Source organism: Pezoporus wallicus, unplaced genomic scaffold (genome assembly GCF_028554395.1).
Source record: "Pezoporus wallicus isolate ANWC-B61680 ecotype Strahan unplaced genomic scaffold, APGP_CSIRO_Pwel_v1 contig_8803, whole genome shotgun sequence".
In the NCBI taxonomy this organism is placed as follows: Eukaryota; Metazoa; Chordata; class Aves; order Psittaciformes; family Psittacidae; genus Pezoporus; species Pezoporus wallicus.
In genome coordinates, this window is record NW_026635049.1 from 648,345 (window position 1) to 674,036 (window position 25,692).

The following is a 25,692-nucleotide window of genomic DNA, read 5'->3' on the forward strand; positions in this document are numbered from 1 at the left end:
CAAGGAAGTCCAGGCTGAATCTGAAGCAGCCAGCTTGAGCAGCCAAGCTGCTATAGCCACTAGAGGAGGATCCATGAGGACACCCATGGCTGGTGCTGGCACAGGCTACAGACCTGCCTGAGTACCTCCAGGCATGTCGTAGCTGCCCTTAACACTGCAGCCTGCAAAAGAGACAGGCATTGGGATGGGACATAGCCTTGTGCCAGACCCCTAGGCCCAGCCTAGAGTGTGTATCAGCTGTCCCTTTTGGGATGTCCGTGCCATGCATCCATTCTTGGTTTCTGTCTTTGATGAGGACCAGGAATGGCCACGGGGGTGCTCAGGATCCGAGGTGCAGCACCCTGATGTGCTGGGGAACAGGGAGCTCAGCGGTATCTTCTTTGCAAACACGGCTTAATCCAGCCCTGGAGCGCTCCATGGGAAAAAATCAAAGCGTGAATCATCCTACTCCAAACCTCAAACCATTTCACAGCATCCCTCGCTCTGCTGAAGTTCTCCCTCTCCTCCATACGCCTCAGTGGGAAGCAGACACGAATTCCCACATCCCAGCTCCTCGCCGGGCTCGCTCTGCCCTCTAGTAGCGGCTGGAATTACGGCAACGGGCTGTTTGTGAGCGGGGCCTCACCAGGGGCTTGGGGAGGGATAGGGGGTCACCAGGGCTTAGGGAGGGGGTCACTGTGGGGTCTGAAGAGGTGGTGGGGAATCATCAAGAGTTTGAGGATGGGATAGGGGTTCACCAACGGTATGTAGAAGGGGGTCACCAAGGGTCTGAGGAGGGGGCAGAGGGTCACCAGGGGTCCGAGGATGGGTAAGGGGTCACCAGGAGATTGGGGAGGGGATAAAGGGTCGCCAGAGCCCGCCCTGGCTCCGCTGGCATCTCGGACCCGCAGTCCCAGCCCCTGAGCGAGTCATTCCCAATGCCGCTGCCGAGCCAGCCTGGAAAACCCCTGCTGGAGCCCCGGCGGGTGGCACAGGGCAGGCAGCGGGGTCCGCACGGCCCGGCCCGGCCCGGCCCGGGGCGCTGGGACCCGAACGGCCCCGGGGCTCGGCCGTGGGAAGCGGAGCGGGGCGGAGCGGGGCGGAGGCGGCGGAGCGGGCACATGCGCCGTGCGCGCACTGCGGAGCGGCGCGGAGGGGCGCGCAGCGGGAGCGCGGCTGCCGCCGCAGCCCTGCGCAGCCCCGGGGGCAGCCGCGGAGGGAGAGACCCCCCCCCCGAACCCCCGAAGCCGGCGGAGGTGAGCGGGGAGGGATGCGGGAATGACGCGGCACGGGGAAAGGGGGGGTACCCCCATTTGTGAGTTGCAAGGGGGGTATCATTGCTTGGCAGCCTCGTTATTGGGGTCCCCCTTGGCTTTGCGTCCTTTTTTGAGGGGGGTGGCATCCGTGCATGGAGGGGATCCCCCAGCGCTCTGCATCCTTTAATGGATGGGGGGGATCTCCACCACTCTGCATCCCCGCATGATGGGGGGTCCGGGCCGCTTTGCATCCCTGGGTTGCAGGGGTGTCCCTCATAGCTTTGCATCGTGCATGGGGGTGTGTGTGTGTGTATGTCGCTTTGCAGCCTCGCATTAGGAGGGGGCTGTCCAAGCTTCTTTGCATCCCTGAGTGGGGAGTGCCTGTCACTTCACACCTATTCATGGGGGGGGGGGGGGGGGCGGTAAGGATGATCCTTTGCATGGAACGGAGAGAGTCAGGCTGCTTTGCACCTTTTCATGCAGGGGAGCCCCCAAATTACTTAACACATTTACATCATGGTACTCTGAGCCTCTTTGGACCTTTGCATGTGTGTGGGGGTGCTTTCACTTTGCATTCCTGCATGGACAGTGGGGTAACTGACTCCTTTCACACTTGCATTGGGGGTGGCACATCACTTTACCTCTTTGCATCGTGGGGAGGGAGGATGCACCATTGCTTTTCGTTTTTACATCATTGTGGAAGATAAGAGGGTGTGCAGCGAGAGGCACAGCATAGAGTAGGGCTCATCACCCCCGGGCAGGGAATGTGGAGGGTATGGAGGGGCTGCAGCACGGTGCGAGCCTAGAGGAGCAGAGGGGACAAGGCCAAGCAGGTCAGAAACCTGATAGCAGCTGCCATGCGTGGAACCTCCTAACCTAGGGCCCTCCCTGGGGTTTGGAGCCCCTCCAGCAGCCCCACAAGCAGGTTGCAGGCAGGCACACACCCCCCAAAGAGCGCAGAGCTGGGGCCTCCATCCTCCATGATTCAGCTACTTGCAGAGAGCTTTAATTCTATGGCTTCAAACTCGAGTTCTTGCTGCCTCGTGGTGGTGTCAGCACGATAAAATACCTATGGATTAAGATGCTTTTTCGTGTAGTTTGTGGCTGCTTTGTCTGCTGCTGCCTGGCAGAGAGCAGCCAGGGACCAGATACAGTGCCGGACACAAGCCGAAGGGAGGGAGCACAGAGCTATGGGCAGATCAGCAATGGCAGAATTAATAATTTATCTATCTCCAAACTTCAGCATGCCAAGGTACACCCCTCAGTTGCTGCATCTCATTGCCTGGGTTTTAAAGAGGTTGCTAGATTCATTAACATACACACACACATATATATATATATATATATATATATATAATAACAGCATTTGTGTATCTCAGTAGCACCCCCATGGCAGGTGAACAGCTTGGCACTGAGGAGAGGTTGAAGAGGGCATCAGCCAAGCAAAACTTCATCTGGCAGCTAGGAGGTTAATGTGCACCGTGCTCTTCTGTCACAGACGCAGAGCACGCCAAGGGCTCTTACACATGATGCCTGTGATGCAACTTAGACCCCAAATGTCCGCTCCTTCCCCAAGGAGCTGAAGCCCACGGAGAAAACTCGAGATGAAGCCTATTTTGCTTTGAGCTATCATCTCACTTGGCCCACTTCTGAACCAAAGATGCTCATCCTCCATTTTATGGTGGATGACAAATCAGCTGCAGATGCCAAGATCTTGACAAGTTACGAATAACAGCCCTCAAGCCCAAAGTGTTAAAATAAAACAGGCAGGAATGCTTTCCTTTTTGCAGAGCTGCTTATCCCAAAAGGCACCCTCTGGGAAGGGACCACCCGAGCGCATGGCACAGCCCTGAGGGAATCGCATTTGAGCTGGCTGGAGATGCCAGCTCTCTGGCTGGAGATGCCGGTCCTGCAGCTGTTCCCGAAGGCAGTGAGAGCCGGCTTTCCAGAAGGACCCTCGCTGCTTGCTGAGGGTTTCCTGGGTTTATCAAAGCTCCTTCTATACTGGGCAGAATAAGGGTGGTTTGTTCAGCAGCATCCTGGTCACACAAACCGCCGGCGAGCAAGAGGGGTCCTTCTGTTAATGAGCTGAGCACAAAAGGGAGAGAAATGTCATTGAGGGTTTTCCTTTGGTGATAGAGAGTCATGAGAAACGACACATGATTCCCCGGTCAGCAGGGATCTCTTCCAGCCAAAACATAGCTGGGATCTGTGCCGCTGTTCCCACCACCCCATCCCCTGACTCCTCCTCTGGAGATCGAGGCAGGCATTGCTGCTCCCAGCCAGCATCAGCACGGGAGCCACACACAGAGCCACCAAAGGATGATGGAGGGGGATCACACATAGTTTTATCCACCCCTTTCTCCCTTCAGCATACTGGGGCATTGTGTTTGCATGGATTTTGTTTGTATCCAAAGCAGAGACAGAGCCAAAGGGTGGCTGTGGAGCTGGGGCTCGCAGCAGCTTCTATGGGATGGGAAGGACCTGGTGAAGTGGCCCTTGGCTCCATCAGCATCACTGAGAGATCAAGCCACACATCAACTAAAACCTAAGGAAAACAAGTATCTGAAAACCCATGTGCCAAATCACTGTTTGCTACCCGCAAACCTGTGAAGAAACATCATTTAGATAAAAAAACAGTGCAAGGAGCCTGCTTGCTTTAAACCGAGCTAGCAGCAGGATGAGCTTTTTATACTAACCCCAAGGTAACGAGGCCGTTGCATTTATGGCATCCTCCTAAGCAGGCTTCTGTTGAAGGTTGGTGTTGCAGAGCCCAGCCTTCAGAGGCGTTTGTGATTTAGAGGCAATTTAGTCAAGTGCTGTTCCTAGAGCTGAAGCGTTCTGCAGTAGAAAGGGAGGGGGGGAAAAAACTACTGTGGCATTTACTAATAAAACTCTTTAGGAATATTTTTAGCTGTGCTTTAACGTTATGTTGCACTTTGCTGTGAAGTGTTTGCTCGCTGAAGCCTCCTGGCAGTTGTTAGTTGTGGTAGAGCTGCCTTTAGCTGAGTTAGCAGGGGAGGAGAGCTGCAGATGGACTGGAGGAGAGGTGCTGCTGCGGGGTGGGTGGTGTGCCTTCCTATGGGACACAGGTCACTGGTGCAGTCCCAGCCCAGAGAGTGATGCAGCTCTGCCCCAGGGCCAGCCGGAGACCCAGCTCCCTCCTTCTGTTTGGCTGGGGGGCCTGACCCTTCCCCTGCTGCTGCAGCTCAGCCCTAATCTGTTCTTGGCCAACAGCAAATATTCCTCTGGGCCACCAGGATCAGGGCTGAGACCTCTCAACTGTGAGTCCCCAGCCCCCAGCTGCAGGTGGGGGACCACAAACAGCATCCCACATTTTGAGGCTTTTCAGTCCCAAAGGCATTTTGCCATCCAATGCTTTGACATGAGATGTTCTAATCCTTCTCACTTGGGATGGGGCTGGGATGCTTCCCATGGCCCTAGATCATGTGTAAAGGTGGACACGTGGATGCGGAGAGGTCCAGGAGGTGGTGTTGCTTCTCCCATACCCATCAGCCTCAGCACAATGAGAATTTACTCCCACTGAAGATCTGCCCTCTGGTTTATTTTAAGCAAGGGGAATGCTGGAGATCCAACCAGCTTTAATACATTTCACCTTCGGACAATAGCTCTGGAGTGATGATCGGCTTCGCACAAAGCAGGGACATTTGTCACGTTGGTAGCATTCAGTTGTTTGGACTAGCAAAAGATTAAAAGGTGGTCACAGATGCATTTCATAAATTAGAGCAACGAGTCCTCGTGGTGCAGATCACGCTCCATTTTGAGTGAAGTAAATCAGCAGATCTGGTCCAGCTCTAGCAAGGAGGTTTCTCCGCATTGCAAAGAGCCACCTGCACAGTTTCTGCTGGTTGATTTTTTCCTGATGCACCAAAGCTTCAGCCCCTTCAGGCTACAGACTCTGCTTTCTCTCCTGAGGCTGCCTGTGCTCCACAGCAGCCAAGCACCTGAGGCTGAGAAGCAGGAATTTAGGTTCCCCTGAGGCAGAGGTTGCCCCTCAACCATTATGTAGCTGCTGGTGACCCTGCAGATCTGTCCTGTTGCTCTTTGAACCCTCCTGCACTGATCTACAGCACGTTCTGGGGCAGAGCTCCACAAACCAACAGCTCAAAGGGCTGCTGCTGCTTTTGCTTCTCTCTGCTCGGAAACATTGCACACCCCAGAGACCCTTCCCAGCCCTCTCATACCAGGTCTGCTCTGCCAGGCTCCACAGGACAGGCTCCTTCAGGCACCTACCAGCCCAACTGAGTGTCACCTCTGCCTCTTGTCCTTTTCCTCGCTCCAGAGTTGGCATTTTTCCCCCTCTTTTCAATAGTTCAGGACTGCCTTGTGTCTCCTCCTTGCTCCTATGCCCACAGCCCTTCTGAACCTTGCCATTGCCAGGGTACCTGCACTGAAACACAGGTTGCGGTCCTGAACAGGCACTGTGAGATTTGGCCCTTCTTGTTTTGATATTAATTTGTAACCTATTTTGTCTTCTGTTCGAGGATAATGGAGTTTTCAACATATCCCTTTGGTTTCTGCACTGCTTGGGCTCCTGGCATCCAACCAAAGCTTTTGCTCCCTTGCAAAACCCTTCAGTTCCTGGCACTGTCTGGTCCTCGGTGCTCAGCAGCACCCTGGGGAGCCCAGTTTGGGCAAGAGCTTTGATTACAAGGGTGGAGCAAAGGGACTGTCCTCAAAGCTTGGCCCAGAGCTGAGCTCCTGGTCTTGAGATGGTTGTGCTCACTGCACCCTTACCCATGTCTTCCCCAAATCCAGGCTCAGGGCTGGTCTTGGCCATCTGGCACATCGTGAATTAGGTTTCTTTTGGCCATCTCATACAAGCTCAGCTGCTGCTTCATATATCATCCATATGGGTGTGCACTGTGCTTCAGTACCCTCCATGGCTGATCATCCTCCCCAGCCCAGCTCTGCTCATTACTGCCATGGCTCCATTTCCAGTCCAGGTTTCTCCTGCAGGAAATGCCCAGCAGTAGATAACAAACTCCAAAACTGCCTTCTGTCCCACCCTGGCCCCATGAAGGAGGATGGCAGCAGAGCATCATCCCTCTGCTCTCTCATGCAGTATGAAGCGGGACACTGAGGCTGAGGTGCAGGTAGGCACAAACCAAACATCTGTCATGGGGAATAGCCAGCATGAGAAACCTGTTGCCACCCAGCCTGTCCCTCCTTGCAGGGCCACCCAGAGCATGCATGATTCTTCAGGCCACTTTGGACGCCAGCACAGGAATCCAGCTTGGCTTTGCAAGTCACAGCTCAGTCTCAGTGGGAGAAGGCAAGTGGGTCTGAGGGCAGAGTGAAGGTGAGGAGACAGTTATGTACATGAAGAGCTATTACAAAGAATATAAGGAGCAATAGCTGGACATGAAATTCAAATCTTTTGGACCTTCTGACAAAACAAGAGCTGCTTGCCTGCCCCTGATGGACCCCGAGGACTTAAGCTGCCAGATGTGATGCCTGCAGAGATGAAGGATGACATCTGGAAAGAGCCAGCTGTAGGGGTCACCTGTAAGCCAGCACCTGCAGATCACACTGCCCATCTGGTCTGCAGGGACCTGGGGCTTGCAGTCATGGTCCAGGGCAGCACTGAGCTCCATCCCTCCTGTTCTCGCCCCCTGCATGGCCTGGGAAAGCAGGGACTGCTCCAGGGTTTGGGATGCTGCAGTCAATTTGCTGATTGTTCCATGGGAGAAATCAGCTTCTTAGGGCAGAAGATAAAGCTCATTCCTTGTCTCATCTCCCCTGCCTGGGTATTTCAGCTGATCTTTGCTTGGGCAGCAGTGAGTTGGATGTGGAGAAGTGAGCACTTTCTAGTTACCATCATCATCAACTGTGTCCTTGGTCCTACAGCTGAGCTGTCACCACTGCCTTTCACCTGCAGTGTTTCCCAGTACTACAAGACCCAGAGTTATTGACCTGTTCAGTAGTTAGGGAGAGAAGATGAGTGATGGAAGAGCCTACAGTGTGCCTGTGCCATGGCAGCAGCTCCTGGGAAGCCCCCAGTTGATCCCGTTCCTGCCTTCCACCTCCAGGAAATTCCTGCTGGGTTTGTGGCTCCCATTTTCCTCCTCCTGCAGCCTGACATTGGCATTACCCCTCTGATTGCTCCTCACTTCCACTGAGGAGATAACAAAACCTCATGGATTTTAGTCCATGGGAGCAATATTAAAACCTGGCTGATGTCCCCAGACCCAGCAGAAGAGATGCTCACGCTACAACAACATCCCACGGATGCGCATGGGAATGAGAAGCCTCAGACCATTGCAGTTGGTTGAGGTTGCATCTGTGAATCCCACACCCAGGAAGCACCTAGAGAAACTGGGACTGTCCATGAGAAAGAAATAAAGAGGAGCTAACCTTGCTGACTGTGGCTGGAAAAGCCCATATAGCCACCTAAACCTGAGTGAGGCTTTGAAGATGGACCATCATGGGGGCTTGTACCGTTATGCCAAAGCAGCAGAAGGGTGGGATGCGAGGGACTGTGCGGGGCAGCTGTAGCTGGAATCTCCTCATTGCCTCAGAGCCATCTGCTGCATCTCCTAATGCACCCTCAGCTAGAAAGGAAAGAAAGACCCGAGCCCTCAGGGGCTGGTACCTCTCCTGAGCTGCAATCAGAGAGGAGAGCAGGAAGGGAAGGCTTCATCCCCACCTACAAGCATCCATGGCCAGCAAGGATAGACATGTATCCCAAGGGAGGATTTTAGGAACTCCTTTCCACACCCTTGGTGCCAGAACAGGCATCTGACAGCAGAACCCAGCCCATGGCTCAGATGCCTTGCACCAAATCCGTGCCAGCACCCACCTGAGGCAGGAGCTGCTTGCAGGGGTGATACCCAGCAGGGTCTGGCTAGGAGCAAGGCTGGAGCATCCTTCAGGGCAGGACTAGCACCCCCAGCTGAGCTTAAATAAACTCCTGGCCCATGGGTGGGGATATGGGTCCCAGGTGAGGCTGCTCAGGGGCTAATAGTGCCTATGGGAAGATGGTAATTTGGTCCTGCAGCTGCCCAGATGTGGCTTTACTGGAGCATTGGCAAGCTGGGCTGTACTGGGGGTGCCATAGTGGTTGCTGCTAAGCCTGATGCACATGGTGTGTCAGTGATGGCCCGTGGTGCTGAGCACTGAGGTTGAGTCTGGTGTGGCCACGTGTGTGAAAGAAATCAGGAAGTGCTCTTGGCCAAACTCTGTCCATGTTTGGAATATGAGCCATTAACTGGGGAGGTTAAACCCAGCAACTGAAAAGTTGCCTGTCCTGGCTAGCCTGGCCTAAAAATGTGTGTGCCTAACTCCTTGGTTTCTTCTGCTGCAAGCTCTGAGTCTTGTTAGTGCTTTTGGGGGGGGAGATTAAAGGGACCTTTCTTCTCCAGGATGCTCTCCTGTGGCATGGTTTCACATGCTGTTATCAGACCACATCCCCACCCTCTGCCCCGCTGTCCTTGCTGGGAAGTATCAGACCTCAGATCCTTCTTTGCTTCATTCCCTTCTGTGGTCCCCATGAGGGCTGGAGGCTGATTCCCCCCAGGCCCCAGGCGCAGGACAAAAAGCCCCGGTGCCAGTGGCCGTGTCCCAAGCGGATGGTGAGAATGGCTCTTTGTTCCCTGTTTCTAATTGCTGGGCCCAAGCAGCTCATTAACTGCTCTGCCCTGCACCCTCCGGTCCCTGCAGCCACTGCCATGGGGACATGCTGGGGCTCAGCCTCTGAGTGCACATGTTGGGGTGATAGGTGAAACCATCTCGAAGTGAGCCTGGGGTGAAGCTGCCAGCATTGCTCCTCTCTTTATAAGCCCAAGTGGGGTTAAGGGGGTGCCTGCAAAGAGGAGCTGTGTGTATCCAGAGCAAACATCCATCAGCAACATCCAGAGCCTCCCCTGCAAACTCCATCACAGTTTTCTCAGCCAAAATACACCCGGCTGGCAGAAGCCTCTAGGATTTTTGGGGAGCCAGGAACAGTACCAGCTCCCCACGCAAGTGCAGTGACTTTGGGAAGCGCCAGAGGACACACGGTAGGCTCTAAGGAGGGTTCAGGGCTGGGGTCTTTCCCCCAGTGCCCTGACTGCCCTGGGGCAGAGCGGAGCCCAACCCTGCGCATACAGCTCCGGAAGCACAATCAGCCCTTTGGGAAGCTCGATATGAATGATTTAGGGACAAGTTTGGGACTCTTTCATGGAGGCAGCTTGCATTTGCATTTGAAAACTGCGAAGGAGCTGGCGGTGCTGGTGGGGGGACGGGTGCCATCAATGGGAAACTGTTCTGTCGAATGCTCCCGGGGCCAAAAAATGTGAACTCTGCAGATTTCTGGCTCCGTTCGTGGTTGGGATTGCTGTGCCCAGCTGCTCTGCTCCCAGCTATTAACAGCACTGCTCGGGAGCTGCGTTTCCTTCACTGCCAAAGCAGAGCGGGCGTTTGTGAAGGATGGGGTTAATGGGGGTGTGAAATGGGGGGATTCATCTCACTGTTCATGCCCTCCGGTCCTTACCGGCCCTGGATCCAATTCCTGGTGATTGCAATGCTGAAGCCATCAGTTTGCCTTTGCGTTAGGGATGGATCTGAGGCCTGATGCACTCGTGTCACATAAGACCCCCTTGTGCAAGCCTGTGTGCTTTGTGCCTGTCCATGTCCCAGTCCCAGCCTGCAGCACCCCAGGAGACAGCACCGTGGTTAATAAATGCCCCTTTTTGTGCTCCTTTCTCAGCCTATTTCACACCAATTGCCCTTTACATCAGTGGGGTGACCTGCCCCCAGCACCCCCTTCCTACCCCACTGCACCCATTATCCTCCTTCCTTGCCAGCTGCCAGAAGTGTTCTCACTGGAGATGGGACTGCTGGGTGCAGGCATCTCCCTACATCTCCTCAAGACCCATAGAAAAAGAACCATCCCCAGTTCAGGCAAGGATGGCATGGAGCAGGGGGCATGTAGGGTGCGACAGAGAGCTGGCCACGGCAGCTTGCCTCGGTGTGCACAAATAAAACCCCGGAGAGCTTTGCACTGAGCTGGAAGTAATGGCATTACAAGCGCTTGCTCGCTTCTGGCTGCTGTTTGGGTTGGATGAGGCTTTTCAGAGCTGCAGCACACGGGGCTTTGCTCCTGGTTTGCGCACAGCTCCAGGAAGGGAAGTGGGAAAAGCTCCCTGGGTACAGCGGCTTGGCAGTGGAGCACAAGGGTAGGGTCCTCACCTCCATCCTGGCGTTCATGTGCTCACTGGTTTGCACCCCCAGAGCATCCCCTGCTTGGAAGAGCCCTGATGCCACTGCATGGGCTGCACTTGCTGTGTACCGGTGCAGGCAGGATGAGTGCCCTGGGCAGAGAGCAGAGGGAATGGGGATAAAAACAGACAAATGGTAAAAGCTGAGTGTTTCTTGTTCTCTCTTTGCCCAGGAGAGGCGTGAGGGCTCGCCGGCAGCATGCCGCTGGTGAAGAGGAATATCGAGCCCCGGCACCTGTGCCGGGGGGCTCTTCCGGAGGGGGTGACGAGTGAGCTGGAATGTGTCACCAACAGCACGCTGGCTGCCATCATCAAGCAGCTGGGCAGCCTCAGTAAGTCACAGCACAGCGACCTCGGCGTGGGATGCTGGTGGGATGCTGATGGGACACCGCAATTGCTTGGTCCAGTTCCAATCACAGAGAAATGGGGCTATGTGAGAGCCATATGGGCTGCAACCACCCTGAATTCAGTGGGAATTATCCAGCTAATTAAAAAAGGAGGATGCTCAGGGTCAAGCCCTAATGGGGACTTGATGACATTTTTAAGACCCGTTTTCCTCCCGTAGTTGATCTGTGCAGTGGGGGACAAAAAAGCCTTTGTGAGCTTCTTGCTTCTTGAGTTGGCCTGAAACAGGAGGGTCAGGTGAAGATTAAAAAACCCCAACCTATTCATTTTGATCTTAGAGCTTTGTGTGAAAGAGAGGTCTATATAAAAGGTCTAAATCCTCATCTGTCTTCCTATGCTGGGACTGCTTTCAGCAGAAAAGGGGAGGATGAGAGCACTGCACACACCAGTGTGCAGATTTAATAGGGGCAACCTATTTCACTGCTGAGTATTGACTTAAAATAGAGAAAGAAGCACAGGCTTTGCAGGCCCCCCCCTCTGATTTCCCCCTCCTCCAGAACTAGATTCTTCTCTAAAATACTCCCAGAAAAATAAACCCTGTCTTTAGGGAGCTGCTGGAAGCACAGGCGCTCACATGAGCAGCACCCATGGATGCTCAGGCCATGGCTTCTCATCCAGGAGAAAAGGGAATCAAATACAAATGTTTGAGTTGGGTGACAGGCTGAGAGGATTCCAGAAGTGCCTTGATTCCAGGAGCCATTCGATGCATGGTTTTGGAGGAAACCTCCAGGTGCTGGGCTGGGGGATGAAATGGGATGGGTGCTGTAGCCTGCAGATGTCAGCAGTGCTCTGCCAGGTGCCCTGCTCAGTCCTGTGATAGTCACAGCCCTAATGAAGTTATCATAACACTGAGCGCTGCAGGGGAATAACTGCTAAAGTGAAATAAATGACAGTTTCCCCCTGCTGTAGCACTCTCCCCACTCCCTGCTCCTGGTTTTCCACCTTCAGGACTGGGTTTCCACAGGTCATGTTGTATGATGGTGGGTTTTTTGGCTGCATCTGTCCTGGTAGATCCAAAGGCTTTTTATGGCACAGAGAGTGATGATTTAGTGCCTCCTGTGGGTACCACTGTCACTGAAAAGGATGCTCGTGCACAGAGGAGTGGGCAGGAGCAGGGTGGGTGGTTTGTGCTCACCTCCCTTCATACAACACTTTGCCAGGTCTGGGAGAGAATGAGGCTCAGCTCCCAAAACCCATGGCTGGGGAGGGAGCCCCATGGAGCCCGTGAGGGAAGGTGTGAGGTGCAGGGGTGGGCAGGGTGAGAGCTGCCTGCCAGCCACTGCTGCCTGACGTGTGCGCACTGCCCTCTGCCAGGCAGGCACGCAGAGGACATCTTCGGAGAGCTGTTCAATGAAGCCAACAGCTTCTACATGAGGATGAACTCACTGCAGGAGAGGGTGGACCTGCTGGTCATCAAGGTGACGCAGCTGGACTCCACGGTGGAGGAAGGTGAGGGGCTGGGGCTGTTTTGGGGTGGTGGCTGGGTGCTCAGGGCCAGACTAGCCCCAGGTTCATGGGGCTGAGGCCACCCCTCCATCCCCTCTTCTTCTTGTGCCCCCAGTTTCACTGCAGGACATCAACATGAGGAAAGCCTTCAAGAGCTCCACGGTGCAGAACCAACAGGTCGTGTCTCGCAATTCTATCCCCAACCCAGTAATGGAGATGTACCAGCGCTGCGACAAGCCCCCGCCACTCAACATCCTCACACCCTACAGGTAGGGTGGCCAGTGCATCACTCCTTGGGGGGACCAAAAGGGTCCTGGAGGTCCTTTCCAGGAGAGACACCAGGGTTGCACCCCATTTGCTGCTCAGCAAGGGCTGAGAGGTTATTTTCTCCAGTTGTTGTGCCACCATCCCCAGGGTGTAGGGTGGTTGGGATGCAGTGGTACCCCAGATAGTGACTGTTATGTTGGACATGTTCGTGGTGGGGCAACAGCTTATGACTGTGCTCGTACCACCCCACCATGCTCAAGGGAAGGGGGGTGTTCTCCTATGGCTGATAACCCACTCTCCCAACCCACCAGGGATGACAAAAAGGATGGCCTCAAATTCTACACTGACCCCTCCTACTTCTTCAACTTATGGAAGGAGAAAATGTTGCAGGCAACAGAAGATAAGAGAAAGGAGAAGCGCAGACAGAAGGTAAGGGGCAGGTGGGGATCCTTGGCGGGGGGATGTCCCAGGACCTGGAGGACAATCACCTTCCTGGTGCATCCCGTGTGCTCCAGCCCATTGCAGTGGGCACATCTCATGGTGCTGGGTGGTGACCATGGAGGAGCTGGGCTGAGATGGAGCCGTGGCTTGTGTGTGCCCCCAGGAGCAGCGGCTGGTGGAAGACTCCACCCGGGAGGTGAAGAAAGTGAGGAAAGCCCGCAACCGGCGCCTGGAGTGGAACATGATGGCGTATGATAAAGAGTTCCGGCCCGATAACAGGTTCTCACCATCCCCCTATCACATGGCGTCATCGGAAGGATCACTGTCCCCAGATAATAGGCAGGTTTTACCTACTGCACGTTTAGCTCACCGCCTCTCCTTTGCTTTTCTCTGTCTTTGGGGGAACGTGTTTCCTGTAGGAGGGTTGGGATGGTAAACCATACATCCGTGGTAGCTCAGAGGCAGCTGGTGCCTTTAGGGTCGCAGCCAGGACCTCAGGAGCAGCCTTGGTGGTGGGATAAAGTTGGAGCACTTTCCATTCAGCAGCTAAGGGAAGAGACTGTGCTGGTGTTCTCCTCCCCTCCGCTATCTCTCTGCTATTGCACGTCTATATTTTGTGCCCATTTCTTGCTTTGCTGTCTCAACCCCAAAATACTCCCAAAAACCCCACATCCCGCTGACACCCCCACCCAGCCACCCCCCCTTCCCAGGAATACAACAGTTGGGTTTTCCTGTGCCATAGATCTTACGCATCGGATGCAGCCGACCACTCATACCCAGCGAGCCCCAACCACCCGGCACAGCTCCTGGCACCAGCATCCCACCAGCCCCCTGTGGAGCACAAGGAAGGGGTGCTGGTGGCTGCCCCCCCCCAGGAGCACGTCTACCGCCCGTCAGCGGGCAGCCGGCAGAACAGCCTCAACCGGCTCCAGCAGCCCCATGTGCCGCAGCCCCCCGAGGCCATCCTCAACGGGCCGAGACCTCACCTAGTCAAGGAGTACGGGTAGGGCTTCAGCCTGCTCTTCTCTCACGGAGGAGGGATGCCCAGGGGAAGGGGGGCTTGGTGACGGGTTGACCACCCATTGGTGGGCTGGGGTAGTAGGGAGAGCCCTCCTCTGCAGCCAAAACCACCAGTGAGACCCACGGGCAAATCAGTCAGGAGCAATTCTGGGGTAACCTCGTCCCAGATAAGGCAACAAGGTGGATGGAGGGGACCATTTTCCCACTACATGCCCTATTGCCCCTCCCACCAGCAGAGCCCCCCACCTCCATGACCCTGGGACAGAGCTTACATGAGGGTCCAGAGCAAACCAAGCCACAGCAGAGCCAGTCGGGTGCCCGGGATGGGTGATGGGTGCAGTCATTCCTGTCCCACTGACACGGCTTTGCTCCCGTTGCAGCCCGCAGCCAGTGCCCATGGCAGAGTACTTCGTGCCGCCCGCCCCGCCGCCCCCCCCGCCCGTCATCCCCTCGGCACAGACCGCCTTCGACAGCCCCATCTCGGCTCCCCCCGCGCTGGCCCCCGGCTCCGCCGGCCCCCCGTCCTACGCACCCTCACCCCCTCCTGTGCCCCCCGGGCCCTACTCCGCTTCCCCGCCGCAGGCCGGCCCCATGGGACCCCCGGTGGCACCCCCACCGCCGCCGCCGGGGCCCCCCGCTATTGCCGCCTCACCGGCGCACTCGGCATCGCCACCGGCTCCCACCATGGAGCCTCGGAAGCCGCAGATCCCGCTGATGCCCATGAGCGATGCCCGGAGCGACCTGCTGGCGGCCATCCGCAGGGGTGAGCGGGGGCAGCGGGAGGAAGGGGGGGGGGACAGGTCCCGAGTGCTGCCGCATGGTGGCAAAACACCTCTTGGTATAGGTCTGGGGGGGGGGGGGGGGGGGGAGTGCAAGATGATGTGTGAAGATGGTGGCATCCAGATAGGACCTGGGGAGGGAAAGAGGTGCAGTGCAGGGAGCTGGGGGAAACCCATCATCAGAGGTGGTGCGGAGTTCCGCAGGGATGTCTTGAAGCTTTTGTGTGCGTGGCCTCCTTCCGTGTTGCAGCAGGCGTGCTCCAAAGTCGTTCCCATTTCCGTGCAAATCTTAGGTTGAACTGTGGATTTAACCTTCAAGAAAGTTCAGCCTCTTCAGGTCAAGTGGAAGCAGAGGAGCAGCTTTATTCTGTTATGTAGCCTTATAATCTCATGTATCACGTTATCTCGTATAGCTTTATAATCCTGTGCATCTTCCTGCAAGGGGGCTGCAGCCGTCTCATTTCAGCCAATACTTTCAGCTGGTGGGATGCCACACATCAGGTGCGTCCATGGGTGCTGGCCACGTTGCCCCTAAAGCCTTCTCCCCCCTTTCCTACCTCAGGAATCCAACTCCGGAAAGTCCAGGAGCAATGGGAACAAGAGGCCAAAAAGGAGCCGGTGGGCAACGACGTGGCGACGATCCTGTCCCGCCGGATCGCAGTGGAGTACAGCGAGTCCGACGACGACTCGGAGCTGGATGATAACGAGTGGTCAGACTGAGGGGCCCCGGGGCTGGGCGGGCACGGAGCGTCCCAGCTCCGTACCAGGGGTGTGCAGGCACCTTCCCCAACCTCGATGCCAACAAGCGCGGGCAGCCCCGCTCATTCCGGAGCTTTGCTTTTACACTATGTCAAAAACCCTTCGGGCAGCAGCAGCACTGGTAGGATACAGCTCGGAGGCAGTGAGACCCGAAATTAGCAGCACCTTCACGTTTTAATGACTGCTTTGAAGGCAGGATTAAATAGGATTACTCCAGGTTTACACCTGGAGCAAGAGCAGAGACCAACCCTGAGTGTGCTTTGCTAGGGAAGGGAAACCCAGAGGCAGTAGTGCTTTGTCAGCTAGACATCAAATGTGTTAATGGGAAGCTCCTGGAAAAGAAGCCTGTTTGCACAGCTGGTGCCACCATGGGTGTGCAGGGGTGGCCAAGCGCTCGGTTTGGGGATGCTCTTCTGCCTGCATTTGCAGGATCTGGCAGCTCCAAAGGCTGCATGTGGGCAGGAGCCTCCTTCCCCATAGAATCATTCAATTATAGAATAGCTTGGGTTGGAAGGGCCCCATCCAACCCCCTGCAGTGAGCAGGGACATCTCCAACTAGGTCAGGTTGCCCAGAACCACATCCAGCCTTGCCTTGAGTGTCTCCAGGGATGGGGCATCCACCATCTCTCTGGGCAACCTGTTCCAATATTTTACCATATTTCATATAGGAATGGTCACCATTGTCCTGCTGCTCCCTGGAGAAGACCAAGGCATTGGTGACCTGAGCCTGTTTCCATCCTTTAGGATTACTTTTTGGGGAGAAAAGGGTGAAGGCAAGGCTTGTGCAGCTGGCAGGGAAACACAGCACTTGTCTAGGCTTGGAAAGGTGCAATGTGTGATGTCCTCAGGGGAAAAGGGGCAGCTGGCGAGGGAGCAGAGGTGTCCAGGGAGCTTCCCCAAGCCCAGCTCTCCTTGGCCTTAGTGCTGCACCATTTCAGTATTATTTGGGGAAAAAATAAATAGGCAAAATGCTGCTTTTAGGTAAACTCTCAACTTGCACTTTGCAGCCCCAGAAACTGCACTTGTACAATTGGGATCAGCTCAGATCCAGGCACTAGTTCCCACTGACCTGATCCTGCCCCATCCCTTACCTCACCATTGGGCACTGATGGGGGACCCCGGAGAGCTGCCCCCCCTTCAGCATGGCACTGAAAATACCACTTTGCTTGTCAAAATAGAGCATGATTCATTCAAGGCTTTTCACACAGCTATGAAGAGGGGAGGCAAAGGCAGGCAGAGCAAAGGAGTGGGAATACTGAGCATATCACAGTATGGAATAGGGCAGGGAGAGGTTCCCCACCAGCAGAAAATGGGCCAGGACCAGCCATGGGCTTGCCCATCCTGGTGTCTCGAGGTTCTCTCTTGTGTTCCTGTATACCATGAGTCCCTGAATGGGGTTAAACGGAGCCTCTATGTTGCATCTCTTCTGGGGAGAAGCTGGGCTCTGAGCCCACCTTCCTGGCTCTCCCAGTAGCTATGAGGGTGATGGCTCTAAAAGTAGTATTTTGACTATCCAGAAGCAACCACACTGCTAAAGGAGGTGGGAGGATATGGCTGGGACCCAAAGGCCAATCCTTACATTCACCCTGAGAAATGCAAGTGTGAATGATACCACAAGCATCTGGGTTTGCCCCCCCCACACACTTTTCCTTAGAGAAAGCTCCTCTTGACTTCATCAGGGCTGATGGCTGGAGCAGGAACTCCAAATAAAATCCTTGGATTTAACCCCAGAATTTCCTATCTCAGCAGCACCATTTAAGCTGCTCAGGCACTTGTCCTCTTCCACCTGTCAAGGGGAGCCTCTCCCAACAAGAGGAAGACCTGACAGTGTGGGATTAACTGTAGGGATCAATCCCAGTTCCTACATCAGCCTGCTGGGAGGTTCCATGCCTCCCATTTCACTGATCTCCCACTGCAGGCAGGGAGGAGCAGAGCAATAGGATGCATAGAACAGCTCACCTGCAAAACACAGGGAAACAGGACTGACCAACCAAGGCATGGAGACAGTGTAGTGCAGGTGAGCAGGAAATTCCTGATACTTGGCACTCACCTAGACCTCTCATTTCTGATATTAACCCTCTGAGATGCAAGAGAACTCACTGCAAAAGCATTTGGCCAAAGCCTGGCACGTCTGTCCAGGCACAGAGCCCCTGCGACAGCCTTTCCTTGGGAACACAGCTGGGATTTGGCCTGGAGCAAGGTCACAAGAAAGTCTTGTAAAGATTCAGAGCAGCATTGAAGCAGCCACCTGGTGGCATTTATTGTGGAGCGTTATTAATATAGGTGCAATCACAAGACTGTTTGTATGTGAAGAGAAACTGGGTTTCTTTGGATCAGTTAGGAAGAGCAATAGCCCTTTGTGAGAGAGGGAATAGCAGAGGGCTGTTGGAGCTTCGGTTACCTGTGACAATGGTTGAAGGGCTGCAGAGCTGGCTGCAGGGACCCAGCTATGACTTGGGCAGAGCCAAGGAGTCCCACCAGCACATAGAGGTGGGGAAGGGGCTGATTCATCCCAGTAACACAAAGCTGAACTGATCCTGGTGGAAACTGGAGAGGAGCCGAGTGCCCATAGGAGGCTGCCTCCCTTCTTTCCATGCACTAGTTGCTTTGTGTGTGCCATGTGCTGTAGTCCCCCACTTCCCTGTCACTTCACAGTGACTTTGCTGTGTTTGGGGATGGCAGCAGTCAGTCAGCCCATGCTACTATCGGGGTTGATGCCAATGCATGGTGGAGCACTTGACAATCATGTAACTCAAGCCTGCCCTGTGCAGGTAGCAAAGGTCACCCCATTTCCTCACACCTGTGTGTTCTTACACCATCCCTGGACATCCCAGCACATCCTCATGTTTGTATCCCACTTAATGAAATTCCCAGCCCGATAGCACAGGCCCATTTCACACACTCAACTCCGAAGTAGGACCATAACCTCCCAGCATTGCCTATGGCTTGAAGACATCATGATCCAGCTCTTCCAGGGATCTGAACTGCCTCAGCTCCACTGAAGCAGTCTTAATACCAGGGTTGGGGCTGATCTACAGGTAGCCTTTCCCCAGTAAGATGTCTACATCAGAGTGCACTAGTCAGGTTTCTTGTGTAGCTGGTGGAGAAATAACCTGCATAGTGAGTGTGGGCTATAGACAGCCATTTCTAGTCTGATCATGGTGCACCTTGCTCTTCCCAGCTCCCTTCTAGCAGCACCACGAGGCAGGCAAGCACATGGTGGCACAGAGCCCCAGTCTCATAATACTGCAAGGTCAGCTCTGCTGGCAAGCCACCATCCTCAGTGCCTTTGCCTGAGGGACTCAGCCACATTTGAGGATGACCATCTCTATTTTAGCTGCATTCATCTATTTTTTGCCCAGGTGACCTACGAAATCCAACACAAGGGACGCAGACTCCTTGGTTGGTCTGGCCTAGCTGTGCTGGACCTGGTTGTGCCACAGTAGTTAACACTGGCTGGCTGACCCATATGCTGTGTACTCTATTCTGTACATATGTGCCTATTTCCATAGACTCTTCCAAAAGTAGGCCAGGCTGCGTTACACAACCTGGAAGGCTCAAATCCTCATGTGGGCTGATATAAAAGTGAATACTTAAATATTTTATCTAGCTTGGCAGCCATTAAAAATACAATCCAGGTCGCAGACGATTGAATTGCTCCTCTCTCAAGCGTACCAGAATTGGGCTGAGGAGGCTCTCCTGTACATTAAGGTATCATATTCCACATTAAAATATAGCAGTGGCATTTCATTGCCAACAGATAATCAGAGTGCCAAACATTTAATGAGCCCAACTGATGTCCCAAGAGTTTCTCTTCCCGTTTTATCCACTTTCTCCTACTTGCCAAATGATGGGCATAGATTAAAAATAATAAATACAATTGCCAAGGGGGTGAAGTGAAGTATACTCTGTGTGCCTACAAATTAATTGGGCCACAGTCAGAACAAGAGTAAATAAGCCAGTTTGGTTCTGCTTAGAGCGCTGTAGACCTTAAAGTCCATCAGGAACCTCTTGGACGTCTCCGATATAGCCAAGAAAGAACATAATGGGACCACCATGCCCATGGTACATTGGTCACTGCCTGTGAAGGCTATGTCAGGTGTGAAGTCTGGGTCTTGAGCAAGTTTCATGAAGGTTGGTGGAAGTCTGGCAGTGTTCACATCCTGACTTTGCACCCTCAGAGTCTTCTTGACTTTGAGGGAGCATTGCTGCTGACACCAGTGGCTCTTAGATTATCCATGCCCTGAAGGAAGAAGGGATTGGGTAGTTTCTAACTTTCCATCCTGGATAGAGTCCTAGAGAGGAGCAATCATCTTATCCTGTGAGAGCTCCTGCTTCTGCAGCTGTTTTATCTTGGGAAGGTTTTACTCTGGGGACAAACACAAGGCTGAACATGGCTTCCGCAGACAGTTCTATTCGCATTGGAGCCCTCGAGTTTCCTCCCAGTAACTTTTCAATCCCTATCTCCTTTTCAAGTCTCCCAAGGGCCTGAATGGAAGCTTTGCAGACTCTGTTGGGAACAAAGCCCAAATTAACACCTCAGCTTTAATGATAAGTGGAAGTTCCACTTGGAGGGATGCAGGCTGTAGCAACTGAGGTGGTATTTTGAGGGGTGTTTTCCAGAGGTGTATGGCTGGCAGGAGCACTGTGCTGTTTCCTTGTGGATGGACTGTGGGAGGTGTGGGAAGCACTCCCCATCATGGGGTGCTGGCAAGGGCAACAAAAGCCCTTCCTTTCACCATGATTCCTGTTCTCCTGTAGTAGTAGTAGTTATGTAGGGGTAAGGATTTCTCAGCTCACACGTCACTTTCCAGATTAAAAGGGCAAGGACTCTGTCCTGAGGAGTTCACAGTTTACAGCAAAGACCATATAACCTGCACTGCACTTTAGAAGCCTCAAATGCTCACTCACCCATGAATTTACCCTCAACTGGGCAGCAGCACCTTGAGGACTGTTGTCCTTTCCTTAGGTGACCCCACAACCAGCACCACATCCTCATCCCCCACCGATGACAGCGGTGGGGTTCCCCTACCCCTTCACTGCCCCCATGCAGAAGTGCCTGAGCAAAGTACAGGAGTGCCAAGAAATGCTGGTTTTATCTCTGAAAGGGTCACCATGCCCTCAGGATGCGCCTTTCCCAATCCTCACACAGCTCTGCTCCTCTGGGATGACCCCACATGCCATAGGAAACATGCCCAGCCACACCACTGCAGCTACCTGCCAACACTTGGAGCTGCCCATGCAATACAAGCAATAGCATCTAAGCTCATAGAAAGTGTCTTTCCTCCTTCAGGCACTTACATGCAAACCTAGATTTTGAAGGATTTCCATCTTTTGGGGTCAAAGAGTTGTTTTTTGTGAATCTGATCTTCCTTTAACAAACCCCAGGTTTTCCAGGACCACTGTCTCAAGCTCCACTTTCTCCAGGTAAGAATTGTGCCTACATTTGGCTTGGGAGGGAAGGAAAAACCACAGTCAAGAACTTGAGCGAGGGGCTTGCCCCAAAGCCTTCAGTATCGTGCCCACAAGCAGTGTGGGAGGAAAACAATAGGATGATCCCAAAGAACACCATCCAGGAGTCAGCCAGGGCACCCTGGTTGCGTGCTCCCTTAGCTTTGTTGCCCCTTTTCTGGTGTTGATGTTGACCCTCAAATACAACAGTGATAAAAAACGTTGCAGATTCAACACCTGAGACAGAAGGATGCGAACTAACTGCCAAAAGCCAGGCTGTGCAGCTGATATTGCTGTGCTACAACAGTTAGAAGGCAGCAGTTCCAGCAGCCTGCTCCTCCAGACCATTCATGGCCCACAGACCATAGCATGTGGGCTATGCTGGTACATTAAGGTGAACAATTAAAGTCACCCCTTGATTAGGGGTAGCTCAGCTGAGGAATCCAAACCCCACAACCCACCCCCCCAAACTAAAACAACCAACCAGCTTACATGTGATGTCCAGAAGGAACAATCTGTTCTGTCTCCTTCCATTGGACCTCGAGGGAAAGTCAGACCCAGCCTCTCCTCCCAGGTAGCCACCAGGAAACAGAGCAGTTATCACCATCAGCACTTCCAAAAAGCAGCTCTTAAGACACCAGTGTTTAAAACCAGAGGAAGCAGCACATCAGCCCACACGTGCAAGAAGGAAATAGGTCTCTTCTCACCATGGGAGGTACTTTTGTCCCTGAAGGACCCACCCCAGCTCAAGTGTTTCAAATCCCATTGATTTTCACCTGTTACCAATGCTTGTGCATCCCTGATGCCTCAGCTGGGAACACTTCATAAAAAGCATCTTCTTGCCATGAGAAAACCAACCATAAGAATCTTACTAGAAACAAAGTGGACTTTGGGCCTGATGATGTTACTGTGGTGCAGGTGGAGGAGCTGCTGATGTCCCACTGGCACATCTTTGGCACAGTCCTGACAGGTCTCCAAAAATCCTACTGTTACGAGCATCAAACACCACCAAAGTCATTTTTATACTGAGATGTTTCAGGTCTGCCTTTAGCTCTGGCCAGTTTCCCAGGAACGGGGCCTCTCTTTGTGGTGCCTTTCATCTCAGATCAGAGCAGTTAGAAAAAGGAAAGAAAATCCCCACAAAAAAAAAAAGTCTTTTTCTCCAAAACGCATTTTTAGGAGTGTTTCAGGGCTGATGGCTCCTCATCATAAAAGACTTGGTTCATCCTGGGGCTGCTTTATTCATGTGGGGGAATCTGGAACAAGATAACCCCGGTGTGAGTTTGGGTTGATGCTGAGGCATTGCTGGCACTTTGTTTTCAGCAGTGTTGTGTCACACATGGGGCTCAGGTCCAGTGCTCCCCAGTCAGGACAGCAGTGGGGCCACGATGGTGTGGCAGCTCCTTACTGACACAAGTGCCTTTCCTGGAGGTCCCCACTGCATGGCCAAGGAACACGGGGCTTCACAGGGCTGAGGGAGGGCAGAGCATTTCCAAGCACTGCTGATGCTCAGCCTGTCCTCACCTGGGTGGAAACCTGGACCTGCCCAGACCCCAAGGTATCCACTGGGATTCCTCCTTCCTTGTGCATGGGTTGTTACCCCACAGCTGCACAGGGATAGTTTTGGGAGCATCATTTACTCCGATCTTGGCCAACCCAAGGAAACCTGGCTCCAGCAACTACACATCTCCAGGTGCAGATGCACCTTTGGAATGGGGACAGTCCCCAGGAGGACATGGTGGGCATGCCAGGAGGGGACAAACCCTGTCACCACTTTGCTGTGGTGACACATGCACACAGGATGAAAGGCTGGAGAGCCTTTTTCCTCCCAGGAGCCATCTCACTGCCAGGTTTCCATCACCTTCAGTGTGAGCAGGAGCACAAGCCAGGCACTGCAGGAGTGTTATTTTGGGGGACATTGAAGGTGAGGATCATCTCCTGTGCCCTGCGGCCAACAGCCCAGGGATCAAGGCTTGCCCAGGCTGGGCTGGGAGCACCTCAGACACCCCAAGCCCCCTGTGCACAACCCAAACTCAGCAGCTATGAACTAGGGAGACCTCCCGGAGCACTGGAGCAACCAACCCTCCTAAACCAGAGCATCAGTGAGCAGCCAGCTTGAGCGGAGCATTTTAAAAGCCGTTTTCTCCCCTTTTGGCACTGGTCAATTCAATCACACACACAGCCTGGAGCCGGGGCTGGGGCTGCTCTTTATAGAGGTTGGCTCCAGCTCTGCAGGGGTAGGGACAGGGAGGCGCCATCCCGGTGGCACATTGTGGTTGGCTTCCTGGGATGCTCAGCATCAGTGGGGCTGCCCTGATGCTCCTGCAAAAGGCTTGGTTTTAATACCAGGAGAAGCATTACTGTATTTCCTTTGACTTGCCATTTGATAGAAGCAGCTGACAGGAGATGGGCAGCTCTCCCAAGGGAGGGTCACCCACCACAGGCCATAACTTGGTTTCCAGTATTATATAGTTGACATTAAAAAAGGAGATGTTCACTGTCTAATGGGATCTTTTAACCATGTGCACTTAGTCAATAGGTGAGTAGATGTTGCTGCTTGTATCTATCTACCGTACCCAGTTGCTACGTGTGAACAAGTGTATTTCTCCCCAGTGTTGTGGGTTCTGCCTGTCGTGACACGATGATGGAAAGGTAGGGACTATGTCGGTGGCAACACGAGCTTTCTTCTGTACAGTGTAGAGAGGAAACCTGGATTGATCCGAAGCACCGCTTGTAACTACATTTGTTCAGACAATGTCATCTTAATCCCAAACTGTTGACACTTTATGCATGTGCTAATTAAAAAAAAATTTAAAAAATATTAAAAAATAAAGATTTTAAGAGGTTAAAGTAGATTTGAGTTCGGCTTTTTGTCAGCTTGCCCTCGCTGCGTCCATTTGCTGTGAGTTATCAGCCCTGTGATACTCCCTTCTCTATTAGAGGCCAGGGCACAGAAGCAGCAGCAGAAAGCTGTGATATCTCTATAACCCTTCATTTGGAGAAACCAGCTCTCAAAGATCAATTCATTCCCATGGGTATTTAATCCCTGACTGCCTGGCTAATCACAGGGCAGAGGATGGCTTGCTGATGGAAACATCTCCATCCTTGTGCTTGGAGGCTCCAACCAGCAGGAGCCGTTCCTTCCCAACCCATAAATCAATGCTGTGAGCAGTTCTTATCCTCAATCGTAATCCAAGTAGAAGGAAGCACAGGGAGAGGGAAAGCAGACACCTGTGCTAGACTCACTTCATCTGAAATCAAAACACAGACACACACAGTATGGCACGTACCTGGGACAGGAGCCCAGATCTTCAGATGTTTTAATTTTAACCCTCCCTCCCCCTATTTTTGGATATCCTCTTGACAAATCACTTCAACAGTTTTATTTACAGTAATAAAAATAAATTACTCTTACAGATGAATGTATAATATTATACACAATAGAGATACAGTGCAATAACAGCATTTTTTTTCTCACTCGTTCATAAAGTGCATTGAAGGGGCTTGATTTAACCAGAATTGAATGATAACTGTACATTTTCCATTGAGATCAACTTTCCCAGCCAAGGTTAATAAAAGCACTTACATCAAAATAAGTTGCTGTTCTGATTGCTGTGCAATGGCCTTGTTCCTGCTGAAGCAGATAGGATGGGAGGCAGGTTGGGAATGGGGATGAGCTCCCTCCATGCTAGAGGATTCACTCTCTAGGAAGGATCCTGTTTTTCCTGCCAGGGGCCTGACTCTGTCTTACTCACAAGGGACATCAGAAACAAGCCCTGTCCTCATCTCTCTCTACGTGGTGTAGGGGAAAGGCAAGGCAGAGACAAGAGCCACCTGTTTTGCCACCAGTGACCAGCACTACCTCTCATCCTTAGCCAGATACTGCCTAGTTGGAAAAGAGTCTTTCATGGGACAAGCCAGATGTTTTCCAACTCCCAGATCCTGCAATAAGGCCACAAACCTGTGCTTGTGATTTCAGTGTCTACTGATACAATGTGCTGCCAGACATCCAGCATCCTGCCCGCTTCAGCGTGCTCGAATTGTAAAGGAATAACCTCGCTTTAGACACAATTCCACTTGACATCAAGCAGGATTTGTGAAGGCAACTATTACCCTTGGGGTTGGACGCAATCTGTTCCCATCCCTCAGAGTCAGGGACAAAAAAGAGCTTTGGACCACCCATTCTTATTTGGGTCTTTGCTAAAAATCCATTTTTTCTCTATAATGTTCTGTATTGCAGAGTTTTCCAATGGGAATGGGAAAGCTCCGTTCCAGGAGATGCAGGGACAGCAGGAGGGGTGGCTCTCAGGAATTTAGCAGTAGGCAGCTGCTTTGTTAACAGAAAAGGTACAAATGGTACATGCGAAGTCATCAGCTTGACTGCCTCACCCAGAGGAAAGGTTGCATGTGAATGAAAGGAGATACAAGGAAATACCATGTGCATTGAACAATTACTCCTGACAATTGCAAGTGAGCTGTTAATTAATTGTTAATAATTACGTGAGTCATCAGTGCTGGTCAGTACACATCAATGCAAGTGATTACCAAGATCAACATCTTTTTCAAGACCTCCCCACCCCAAATTTGATGCTTCTACAAGGAAGAGGTACTTGATCGCCTACTGAGAACAGTAATGGTTTCTTGGGGTTTTAGTCAAAGTTCAATTAA

The 25,692-nt window shown here is 53.0% G+C and overlaps 1 protein-coding gene across 2 annotated transcripts; it reads left to right on the forward strand.

Moving 5' to 3' along the window:
- Positions 1-1,106: 1,106 nt before the first annotated feature.
- Positions 1,107-16,092, forward strand: LOC130594636 (actin-binding protein WASF3-like). 2 transcript variants are annotated; one of them, XM_057400662.1, is made up of 10 exons: positions 1,107-1,235; positions 6,216-6,352; positions 10,630-10,788; positions 12,176-12,310; positions 12,423-12,576; positions 12,886-13,003; positions 13,179-13,354; positions 13,758-14,018; positions 14,416-14,798; positions 15,377-16,092. In XM_057400662.1, exons 3-10 carry the CDS (start codon positions 10,656-10,658, stop codon positions 15,532-15,534), a joined length of 1,518 nt encoding a protein of 505 aa, XP_057256645.1. In that variant the 5' UTR covers positions 1,107-1,235; positions 6,216-6,352; positions 10,630-10,655; the 3' UTR covers positions 15,535-16,092. The 2 variants fall into 2 exon arrangements, with proteins under 2 accessions (XP_057256645.1, XP_057256653.1); XM_057400670.1 differs by having other exon boundaries at positions 1,122-1,235; positions 6,203-6,352; positions 13,179-13,294.
- The last annotated feature ends 9,600 nt before the right edge of the window (positions 16,093-25,692 follow it).

Coding starts and splice junctions, on each gene's coding strand:
- LOC130594636 (XM_057400662.1), top strand. CDS start 10,656: ATGCCGCTGGTGAAGAGGAATATCGAGCCCCGGCACCTGTGCCGGGGG. Junction 12,577..12,885: donor AACATCCTCACACCCTACAG/GTAGGGTGGCCA, acceptor CCAACCCACCAG/GGATGACAAAAAGGATGGCC. Junction 14,799..15,376: donor GCTGGCGGCCATCCGCAGGG/GTGAGCGGGGGC, acceptor TTCCTACCTCAG/GAATCCAACTCCGGAAAGTC.